Source organism: Trachemys scripta, chromosome 8, assembly GCF_013100865.1.
Source record: "Trachemys scripta elegans isolate TJP31775 chromosome 8, CAS_Tse_1.0, whole genome shotgun sequence".
Classification (NCBI taxonomy): Eukaryota; Metazoa; Chordata; order Testudines; family Emydidae; genus Trachemys; species Trachemys scripta.
Window position 1 is genome coordinate 54231990 of NC_048305.1, and position 11836 is coordinate 54243825.

General features: G+C 53.7%; 1 protein-coding gene across 4 annotated transcripts in view; it reads right to left on the reverse strand.

Moving 5' to 3' along the window:
* Window positions 1–11836, reverse strand: part of LOC117881728 (2-5A-dependent ribonuclease-like) — a 26535-nt gene extending 14699 nt beyond the window's left edge. Inside the window, exons 1-3 of one of the 4 annotated variants that reach the window (XR_004646848.1) lie at window positions 11576–11836; window positions 1903–3582; window positions 674–762 (exon numbers count right to left, since the gene is read on the reverse strand). Coding sequence is in view for 3 of the 4 variants with exons in the window: in XM_034779345.1 (XP_034635236.1) it covers window positions 674–762; window positions 1903–3385 (1572 nt within the window). In the remaining variant the exon portion in view is untranslated. The remainder of the gene's footprint in view (window positions 1–673; window positions 763–1902; window positions 3583–11575) is intronic. The other 3 variants (XM_034779345.1, XM_034779346.1, XM_034779344.1) reach the window with 3 other exon arrangements.

Sequence of the window (11836 nt, forward strand, 5' to 3'; positions counted from 1 at the left end):
GGCTGTCAGGGGGGGCAGGGGTGTGGAGAGGGGTTGGGACAGCCAGGAATAGGGAGCAGGGGGGGTTAGATGGGTCTGGGGGTCTGGGGGGGTCTGTCAGGGGGCAGGGGTGTGGAGAGGGGTCAAGGCAGGCAGGGAGCAGAGGGGGTTGGATGGGTTGGGAGTTCTGGGGGTCCTGTCAGGGGGTGGGGAGCAGTTGGATAGGGCATGGGAGTCCCGGGGGTCTGTCTGGGGGTGGGGGTGTGAATATGGGGTTGGGGGTGTGGATAAGGGTCGGGGCAGTCAGGGGACAGGTAGGGTCCTAGGGGGGGCAGTTAGGGTGGGGGGTTCTCAGGAGGGGGCAGTCAGGGGACAAGAAGCAGGGCGGCTTAGGTGGGGGTGAGGTCCTAGGGGGCGGTTAGTGGCAGTGGTCCCAGGAGGGGGCAGTCAGGGGACAAGGAGCGGGGGGGGTTGGGGGTTCTGAGGGGGGCAGTCAGGGGGAGGGAAGTGGGAGTGGATGGGGGCGGGGCAGGGCAGGGGCGGGGCTAGAGCGGGGCTCCTCTCCTCCTCCCCCCCCTCCCGTGTCCTCTTTTTTGCTTGTGGAAATATGGTAACCCTAGACTAGGAAAAAAATCAGAAAAGGGCAGAAAGTTGAAAAACTGTAAACACAATATTGGTATTAAGGAAAAAGTACCTCCAAGTCTTCTTTGATTATAAGTTCCCTTTGACCTTCAGCAAAACTGCAACTCTTATCAAAATCTGCAAGAACTTTATCATCCGCATCTAGCAAAGCAATATGATTTGTTAATAGTAAATTAATGGCTCCTGTGTGGTGTTCCACCTTTCTAGTGTGTGGCTGAATTAACCCTTTGTTCCCTGGAGCAGGGTTACTCAGAGGGATGCCCTGATCCATCCATATGATGGTAAAGCTGCTGAACTACAGGCTTTGTTGCTGCTGTGATTAGGTTTCCTTTCCACTTCTGTCTGTCTCTGACACACACAATATACTTTGTCTCGCACATTAGGCAAAGAAAGGCCTATACAAGTATATACATACTAAAGCATCCTTGTACACATGCATAACATCCTTGTTGTGAAAACACACACACCGTGCAAGTCACTGGGTTTGAATCTTATATAATACCCTTATAGCAGGGTGGTTACCCCGCTCCTGCCCTGAAGGGCTTAAAACAGCCCTGGGAGAGGGCTGTGGCAGGGAAAACAGCTAATAGGCTTATTGGGGAAGCAGCTGCAGCTGGACCATGCCCCAATCAGGCCTCAGCTGGCCTTATATAGGAGGCTTTGAGCCAGGAGCCCAAGCAGTCTCTCTCTCTCTAGTTGTAGAGGGAGATGGGCCTGGCTGCAGGGAGCTAGAGACAGGGTACCTGGGTGGAACAGGGCTGGGGGAAGGCCACGGGAGCTGGGGAGCTCCGGCCTGGAAAACCCCAGGCCGTGGCCTAGTCTAAGGCCAACAGGTACTGGGGGTTGCAGAGGGCATCCTACAGGTAGGCAGAGGCAGCAGGTCCAAACCCTCCTTGCCAGTGATGAGTGGCATATACTGCAGTCTGCCCCAGGGAACGGGGGCTAGTTAGTGACTGGCAGTAGCCCATGACTGAGGCAAGGTGGGGATAGAGGGTTGGGGGTTCCCCTGGGTGGGGAGACCCTGAGACTGAGGGGTGTATGGCCAGGGGGCAGCACCCCAGGTAACGAGGCACCAGGCCCTGGGAGGGACATGGGGGGGCCAAGCGGCAGTGGGACACCTGCCTGCAGAGGGCGCTCCAAGGCTGGAAACAAGCTAATTCCCAAGACACCAGCAGGAGGCGCCACAGGGGTGAGTCCCGCACCTTTACAACCCTGCTTTCTAGAATTTCTCACCCAGCCAGGCTGCAGGATTAAATGGAACCGAATGTAAAACACACAAACCTATCAAAATGTTACGTGGGTGCAGGTCCCCATGGCCTAATTCCAAAGAGTGCAGATCTCTCACTGCTTCCAAGAGTGTCTTGAGGATGTTATGATTATTGACTGCCTGTGCAGATTTGCTCAGATGATCCTCAAGGTTGCTCTCACAGAGAGAGAGGCAGAAGAGCTGGCAGTTGCCATGAGTCTCAGTCCCAAAAAGTTTTACCATATGCCTGTTGCTATGGCAGTGACTGAGACACATGGATTCTCGTTTAGCCTTATCACTGCCAAGAAGGAATCTCTTCACAGCCACCTCTTTCCCTGCATGGAATCCCAGGTAGATGCCGCCTTCAGAGGTGCTCTCAATGCAGTAATACTCATCAAATATGATGCTGAGTTTTCCGATCTGAGGGGAATTTATACTGTGAAGACGCCATAGTTGCTCTCCCCAGCGTTTGCTGGTGGGCTCCCAATCTTTAGGAGGCTGATTATTAGTAGCCGTAGCACCGTATTTGAGCAGCAGCGCCACCATTTCATTGTTGTAGTTCTCTTTGGCCGCAGAAATGTCACTACAATCAGCCCTGGCTCCGTTCTCACATAACAGCTTGGCTATTTCCTCATGGTCGTACTCCACAGCTATCTTCAGTGCTGTTTTGCCATCATTGCCCATGGCGTTAATGTCAACTTTGCCTGTCTTCAGTAACAATTCCACCAAATCCTGACTTTGCCTCTCTGCTGCCAGGATGAGCGAAGTCTTCCCACTTTCATCTCTTCCAGTAACATCAGCGCCACAGTCCAGCAGAAAGGAGACTATTTGTTCTATATTCTTGTTTTGTCTACGTATGGTGTTCTTCTTCAGAGGCAGCCGTAATGCATGGATCAAAGCGTTCCTGCCAAAGTTATCACAGGCATGCACGCTGGCTCTCATCTCTTTCACGAGGGTTTTCACAGCTGAGAGGTGGCCATTCCTGGCAGCATCCATCAGGGCTGTTTCTCCTCCTTTGTACACTTGTCTTTGTTGTGTACTGACCATCCTGCCCAAATTCACATCCATCTCTTTCTCATCCGAGAAATTCTCATACAAGAATTTCAAGGCCTTCTCCTTCCCATACCAAGCAGCCTCCATAAAGGCCGTGAAGCCGTTGTTATCCTTCTCATTTATTTCTGACCCCTTAGAAAGGAAGAGCTCCAAAAGGCTCACATTCCCCACTATGCCTGCTATAATAAAGGGCGTGGCACCATTGTCCTTTCTGGCACGTGGATCAGCACCTTGCTCCAGCAGAAGGTTAACGATCTCTTCCTGATCAGCCTGTACAGCGCTGTGCAGAGGTGTCCAACCACCTTCTACCTTGGAATTGACATCTGCACCTTCCTCCAACAGCTGCCGGACTGTCTTTACTGAACCTTTTTTGATAGCATCATGTAATTGAGACGCTGTGGCTGCTGCTGTTCCATTTCTGCAGCCGTTTGGTGCCGCCGGCTGGCTGTTGCCTGTGGCCTCCATGAAGGCTAAATCAGTGGCTGTGCCCTTTGCGCCTCTTTGTCCCTTTCATGAGCAGTTTTTAGAACAAAATTTATTTCCCATACAATCGAGCTGGGAAGAAGGGCGTGGATCTACATCTGCCTTTGATGAGAGCAGCACACAGTGCTTCGCTGTGCAGTCCTGAAGATTCCCTCAGGAGGTTTTTTCAGCTATTTCACCTGGTTAACAGAAAAAGTAGCATCTCCTGTTAATTTAATCCCAGAGTTTACAGTTGCAATAAGTGTTCTTTTGAGCCATCCCCACTCTACTCCCCTCCCCTGTACTCCAACTTATAATGAATTCATGGGAACAGAGTGGGAGATCATGTTTTCTAAGGGACTAAGATGAATACTATTAAACTCATTTTCTTAATCCTGGATTAGTGCCTAAATCCCAAGAGGTGAAAATCTTCTGTGCACTAAAATGCTGTATTATGTAACCCCCTAAATGGATAGATCAATACATTCAGAGGGAGTGTGGCATTGTCCCTTGCTCTCGAGTGGGGAGGGAGGCCACTCTGCCTCACTACAGGCAGACAGCAAGTTTATACTCTGGACCTCTAGGCAGGGCAGAGCCACAGCCAGTCTTTAGCCTGCAGTTGCCTGGCTGGGGCCGACAGCAAGGAACAGTCTAGGGGGAGGAGGAGCTCTGGCCCTGTGGTGGGCAGGGCAGAGCCACAAACAGTCCTTAGCCCAGCACCTTCTGTCCAGGGCAGACAGGAAGTAACAGTCTACGAAGGAGCTCTGGCCAGCTGGGTGGCTAAGTTCCCTGTAAGCTGCGCGGCTGCACAGCAGCCTATTTCGCACCGTGCAGGTACTCAGGGAACCAGCCCTGGCCTGGACTTGCAGCAGCTGGGACACCCTTCCCCTGGCCCCATCTCAGCCCCGGACCTGCTGTGACTTGGGAAGGGGCACTTATCCCCAGCCCCTCTCCCTGCTGCACCCCAAACCCCTCATCCCTGGCCCCACCCCAGAGCCCACAACCCCGGCTGGAGCCCTCAGCCCCTGCACCCCAACCCTCTGCCCCAGCCTGAAGCCCCTCATGCCCAGCTCCACCCAAGAGCCCTCATCCCAATCCCCTATCCCAGCCCTGAGCCCCTCATCCCCAGCCCCATGCCAGAGCTTGCACCCCCAGCCGGAGCCCTCACACCCCTGCACCCCAACCCTCTGTCCCAGTCCTGAGCCGCCTCCTCACACTCCGAACCCCTAGGCCCCACCCCCACCACATGAATTTTGTTATGTGCACCAATATGGAGGTGATGTGTCACACATCACCTCCATATTGGTGCACATAACAAAATTCATTCCGCACACGTGTAGGAAAAATTAGAGGGAATACTGCTGGGTGGGCAGAGCAGGGAGCATGCTTTTACCTAAGCCTCCTGGCTAAGGCAGCCAGAAAACACAGTCTCTAAGGCAGGGGTAGTCAGTAAGCAGACCACAGTCCAAATCTGGACAGCCAGATACTTTTCAGTGGCCACTGGGGGCAGAGGTGACCTGTGGGCAGGGCATGCAGGGTCATATGCCCTCGCTCCCTCCCCCCCCCCACATTTCTCCAGACACCTCTGGCAGCTGTGCTCTGTGTGTCTGTGCAGCATGGGGACGGAGCATGGCAGCTGGCTGAGCTCCTCCTCTCCCCCCTCCCCCCATATGGGGCTGCTTCCTCTTTCCTGCAGCTGGAGCTCCAGCACTGCTGTCTACTTCGCAAACCATCCAGACGAGTGTGTGTGAGGAGGGGGGACACCTCTCAAGAGGGGAGGGGAGGGGAAGGGGAGGGAGAGGGAACAGGGCACAGGCCAGCCCCTAGTGCAGAGATTGGAGTGGGGACAGGGCATGGGCCAACCCATCAGAAGGAAGGGGTGGGGGGAGAACAGGGCACGGACCAGCGCCATGCGCAGTGTTCCCTTTTTCCTTTTGGAATATAGTCACACTGCAGTGGGGGTGGGGGTCACACAACCCTCCAGAACCTTTCATCTGTGCCCCCCACCCACACACTAGCCACAGCTAATGCTGCCTCTGCATGCAGGCTGAAGCTGAGCTGGGGCTGGAGCATGTGGATCCATGTTTGTGCTCTGAGTGGTCCCCGGAGTCGACCTGTCCCACCCCAGCCTCGTGCCCCCCACCCACGAGCAGTCCCTGGAGCCTGCCCACCCACCCTGTTCTCACACCCCTGAGCTATCCCCGCCATAGGCGCTGATTCCGTAGGTACTTCAGGGCTGGAGCACCCCTGGGGAAAAAATAGTGGGTGCTGAGCACTCACCGGCAGCCCCTCTATCAGCACCTCCCCCACCCCCAGCGCCTCCTGACCACCGGCGGGCCCTGCGGATCAACATCTCCCCCTCCTTCCCAGCACCTCCTGCCTGCCGTGATCAGCTGTTTTGCAACATACAGGAGGCTCTGGGGGAGAGGGGGAGGAGCAAGGATGCAGCAAGCTAGGGGGAGGGGGCAGCTGGATGGGAAGAGGCGGGGTGGGGGTGGAGCGGGGATGGGGGGCAGGAAGAGGCAGGGTGGGGCCTTGGGGGAAGGGGTGGAGTGGGGGCATGGCCTGGGGCAGTGCCAGGGGTCAAACACCTCCCGGCACTTTGGAAAGTTGGCACCTGTGGTCCCCGCAGTCCCCCCACCCTGGCCTCATGTCCTCTCCAGGCCCCATACCCAGCCCCAACTGGCCTCTTTCCCTCCACAGTCCACCTCCAGTCACCTGCTTCTGCCACATCCCGGCCTCCCGCCATCTCCCCAGGGCTGCTATCTGGAGTCTCCTTGGTCCCTCCTGCTACCCAGAGCCTCCTTCCTGCCCCTCTGTTATCCCAGCCCCAAAAGGGGCATCGCACTGCTGGCTGGATCATAGTCCAACAGCTTCACCTCCTAGCTACGAGCTCAAAGGTACTCACACGTTCACACCCTGCTTTGCTGTCCAGATCCGAGCCCATACCCATCCTCCCCCCCCATCGCTGCTACGTGGCTCAATTGGGGGCACAGAGGAACATTGGGGGGGGGGGGGCAAGCAGCAACACCAGATGACTCCAGCCAGCCCCGTGCATCCTGTTTTCAGTTGAGGGAAATAAGGTCACCTAACTCTACGGGCAGAACGGGTGGGGACTGATAGGTAATTGGGAGCTTGTAGGGATAATTGCGGGTTAAGGGAGGAGAACTGGGGGGTTGGTCTGGAGTGGACCCTGACTATTCCTTGATCAAGAAATTTGGACCTTGACAAAAAATAATGGACTACTCCTGCTCAAAGGCTCTGGGCAGGGTGGCGCAGAGCAGTGAGCAGACTTCTGCCAAGGCCTCCTGGCTAAAGCAGCTTGGAAGCAGTCAGTCTGGAGCCTGCAGACTCCTGTCTGGGACAGACCACAAGCAACACACAGGCCCAGGGGTGGGGTTGACAGCAGGGGGTAAAGAGTCCTGGGCCCACCCTACTCCACTGGCTCCCAGCCCAAGGGGCTAACAGTAGTGGATGGGTGTGCCACTGGGTCAGCAAGGGTCCGCCCACAGCACGCTGACTCTCACTCTGGCAGCAGAATGGGATTAGAGTCTTGTCCCCCGGGCTACTTCCTACCACAGTCTGGGTGTAGGGTCCCGTGGTCCAAAGATCCTTGTCTCCTCCGAGTACTCAGCCGCTGGCAGCTCCTCGGGGGCCTTGTCTGCCTCCCCTAACTGCAAGGCATCGGTCCACTCGGGGGCTGGGCCGGCTCTAGGCACCAGCAAAACAAGCTGGTGCTTGGGGCGGCACATTTTCAGGGGCGGCATTCTGGCCTGTGCACCTGCCTATGCACCAAGAGGAGATTATGCCAAAACCCAGTCTGCATTGGATGACTTCACCGTAGAACCAACACAACAAGACATTGCACTGGAACCGGGGCTTGAGAGACGGCCTGTCAGATCCAGACGACCACCTGCCTGGACTAGAGACTGTTATGTAGTATCTACAGTGTTTGCAGTGTAATATTCCTGCCAACAGTATAGTGTCTTGTTTCATATTTGTTCCTGTGGTTAGAACAACGTTTATTTTAATTTGGAAAGTTTCTTAAGGGAGGAGGGAATGTGGTGTTTACATGCTGCATGTGATTATTAGAACTGGGAGCACTGGCTGTTGCGAGTCTGAAAGGACAGGAAACAGGAAGGAGCGGGGAGGAGTTGAGGAGGCTGGGAGAGTTACAGAGTGTGCAGCCACAGCTTGGTAAAGAGATTTCCACTGTAAATAAAGTTCTGTTGAAGTTTGTTAATACCTTGCCTGGTGGATACAACACATAATCACCTTTTTTTATTGGGGGGAGGGAGCTAAAAGCAATATTAAGCAATATTAAAGCAATTTTAAACAGCTATTTTTTATGAGTAGTTTTGTACCATAGGTAAATTTGTCCACTTTTAATAGAGACAGATGAGCTTCTGTTCCAAACCCTGTGTTTCCTTTATTTATTACTGCAGTCCCTAACATTTTGGAAGGGCTAATGTCCCTACAAGTTCCCAGTTCTTAAATCCATGGGCAGTGACTGTAACCTGGAGGTAGAAGGTCTAAAGCAGAGTGTAAACTCAAAGATGAATGGTTTCAGAGTAGCAGCCGTGTTAGTCTGTATCCGCAAAAAGAAGAAAAGGAGTACTTGTGGCACCTTAGAGACTAACAAATTTATTAGAGCATAAGCTTTCGTGGACTACAGCCCACTTCTTCGGATGCATATAGAATGGAACATATATTGAGAAGATATATATACACACATACAGAGAGCACAACAAACCCCTTGTAACAAACCCCGATGCCAACTCTGTCCACATATCTATTCAAGTGACATCATCATAGGACCAGCCCCAACTGGCCTCTTTCCCTCCACAGCAGCCATACCATCAGGGGCTCGTTCACCTGCACATCTACCAATGTGATATATGCCATCATGTGCCAGCAATGCCCTTCTGCCATGTACATTGGCCAAACCGGACAGTCTCTACGCAAAAGAATTAATGGACACAAATCTGACATCAGGAATCAAAATACTCAAAAACCAGTGGGAGAACACTTTAACCTGTCTGGTCATTCAGTGACAGACCTGCGGGTGGCTATATTACAACAGAAAAACTTCAAAAACAGACTCCAACGAGAGACTGCTGAGCTGGAATTGATATGCAAACTAGACACAATCAACTCCGGTTTGAATAAGGACTGGGAATGGCTGAGCCATTACAAACATTGATTCTATCTCCCCTTGTAAGTATGCTCACACTTCTTATCAAACTGTCTGTACTGGGCTAGCTTGATTATCACTTCAAAAGTTTTTTTTTCTCTTAATTAATTGGCCTCTCAGAGTTGGTAAGACAACTCCCACCTGTTTATGCTCTCTGTATGTGTGTATATATATCTCCTCAATATATGTTCCATTCTATATGCATCCGAAGAAGTGGGCTGTAGTCCACGAAAGCTTATGCTCTAATAAATTTGTTAGTCTCTAAGGTGCCACAAGTACTCCTGTTCTTCTTTTTTCAAAGATGAATGACAGAGCAACCAGTGTGATAGAGGATATCCTAAAACAGAGAGGCACCTCCTACCACAGAGTCCAAAATCAGAGGGAGTGTGAGAAGAACTCCTTCAACTATCAGCAACAATAGAGCATTCGTCATTAGAGTGATGAGGAAAAAACTGCCCCTGAACCCTGGGAGAAAGATGAGAGAAAGTACAGACAACACCATGCTACAGAGAACTCTGTCAACTCCTCAGGGATGGGCAGTAATGGCTAATGGATATAGGGGATCAGACTTCAAATACATCAGGAAGCCCTATCCCAGGCAGATGGCTCCCAGCTCTGACGCCTCTGAGGTGCTGGCTCCTTTTAACACTTTGGCAACACTCATCATGCTGATAAAGCTTTATTGAGTGGGATGGTGTCAGTCTTGCCTCTCACTTTCAGATGTCACTGGCCTTCAGTGGGAAAGGGGCAGGGAAAGCAGCTGCAGGAGGATGAGGGAGGAAGCACAATGGCTGACCTAAGCGGAGCAGCCCGGCCCCAGCCTGCTCTACTCCGCCAGCTCCCAGCCGCGGCGCTCCGCTTCCCGCCGCCGGTGAGAGCCGGGGGTGGTCCTTTCCCCAACCCGAGCGACATGGCTGGGGCCATCCTTTCCCCGCACTCACCGGCGGCGGGAAGCGAGCGCTGCAGCTGGGAGCTGGCGGAGTAGAGCTGGCTGGGGCCAGGTTGCTCTGCTTCCCATCGCTGCCGGTGAGTGCGGGGTCGCTGGGGGAAGAGGTGGAATGGGGGCGGAGCGGGGTGAAGGGTAAGAGGCAGGGTGGAGGGAGTTGTCCGGGGCCCCACACCCACCTAGGGATGGTCCTGCCCCTTGCAGGGGGGGCCGGCCGAGGGATAGGGCTGGTCACCGGGGTTGGTGCTGCCACATATGCAGCACACAACTGCCTAGGGCACCATGAAATTTGGAACAATTTGGTGCCCCAAATTTCATGGTGCCCTATGCAGCTGCGTATGCTGCATATGCCTAAGGATGGCCCTGACAGGCCCATATAACTCACCATCCCTGGTGACTAGATCCCCCCAGAGTGCAGTCTGGGACTGTGGTGGGCCCGCTGTGCACCCCTCTCCCCTCCCTCCTTGTCCCTGCTTGCCCGGAGCCGATCAAAAAGCAATAAGCAACAAGCCAAACAAGTGTAAGGGGACTGTTACTAACATTCAGTGGAGATGTTTTGGTTGGCTAGCTCCCAGTACTAAAAGAATGGGGAGAGGCCAATGCTCCAGGTCAGCCTGATTGACAGGGTGGGCCAGCTAATCAGGACGTAAGGAAGCCAGGGTGGGTCCCATCCTCTGTGTGAGCTGGAATTGCCTGGGTCAGACAGAGTGGAGCTGAGGTAAGGAGAGAGCAGGGGCCCATGCTGAGCTAGGGAACAGAGCTGGGCCAGCCAAAAGGGCCAGCAAAGCAGCCCCAGAAGCAGGTTAGAGCTGGGAACAGAGTCACAGAAGCAGCCCACAGAGTGGACCCTTTTCTGGGAGCAGGGCTGCAGCCACAGAGCCAGAGACCCACCCCAGGGAGAGCAGATCCTGTGCTGGGAGAAGAGTTGCAGCCACAGAGCTGGAGGGGCCAGAAAAGCAGCCCAGGGGGCTGGAGGCAGAGCAGCAGCATCAGTGCTGAGGCAGAGTGGAGCCGGAGCTAAAATAGTAGGGCTGGAGCTGAAGCTGGGTGCGGTGAGCAACTGGGGCCAGCCAAGGGGGGATCCTGGGTAAAGGCCCCAGCGCAGAAAGACACCCCCAGCCAAAGGTCCTTGCAGGCCAGACTGGGAGGGGGATCTTAACCCGATGGGGGGGGGGTGACGCTGGGAAAAAGGGTCCCACCACCCAAAGCCCAGAGGTGTGCGGCCACCAACAGAGCAAGTGTCCAACCCACAGGATCCCTGCAGCACAGCCAGGGCCCGAGAAGGAGGCCTGGGACCTACAAGGAACAGACTGTGAACTGCCTTGACGTTCCAGAGACACTGTTTGTAATGTTCCCTGCCACAGAGCGGGATGATGTGTTTTCCTTTAACCTTTCACATTTTTCTTTATTCTTTTTTTAATTAATTGTTGACTAAATAACTTATATTTGCTTTAAATTGTATGAAATGATCAATGGGTCAGGGAAGTGTCCAGTGCAGAGAGAGCACCCCGGAGTGGGGACACCCTAGCCCCTGTCCTAGGTGACCACAGCAGGATTGGGGGTCGAGCCCCCCAGGAATCCTGGGTCAGGCCTTGTCAGAGTTACGAGGACTCTGCCAGACAGGACAGTGGAAGGGGAGCCCTCAAGGGCAGGGAGGCCTCTTGGTAAAGGAAGTGGGAGTGAGGACTCAGATTCTTCCGTAAGCCCATTTCACCGGAGTAGAGAAGAAGCCAGGAAAGTTCCCCACAATAGCGGGACCATTCCCCCGCTTACACAAGGAACAAGCAACTCACAAGCCAATAAAGCCAAAACCAAGCCCAATTTCTGTGGGTTTTTTTTCACAGGATTGGCATGTCTTCCCGTAGCCCCCCTCTCCTTTTCTTCCCTTTAATAAGGCACCACAGACACATTAGAAGACACAAAAATCATAGCAAACAGTAAATATTTCCTCATAAAAAAAGACTGGAATAACTCAGCCGACAACCTTCCCACTGAGGATCCAAACAGCTCTCCTTGTCTTCCTCAGCCCACCTTGTATATACCAGTCACTCACCTCCCTTCTTCCTCAGACGCCTGCAGTCCCACATAGGAGTGTTTGCCTTCTTGTTTGTTCAGAGTTCTAGCCACACAGCTCAGCAAAGAGGCGGGAGAACAGAGGGTTGGACTGCAAGGAACAGAGAAGAAAAAAGCAGAGGGAAGAGGAGAGAAAAAACAGTGCAAGCAGAGTAATGGAGGAGAGAGGTGCACTGAGGGCTCGGTGAGGTATTTTAGTTTCGTTTCTCCTGCAGTGTCTTAGGAAGGAAGTCAAAGACTT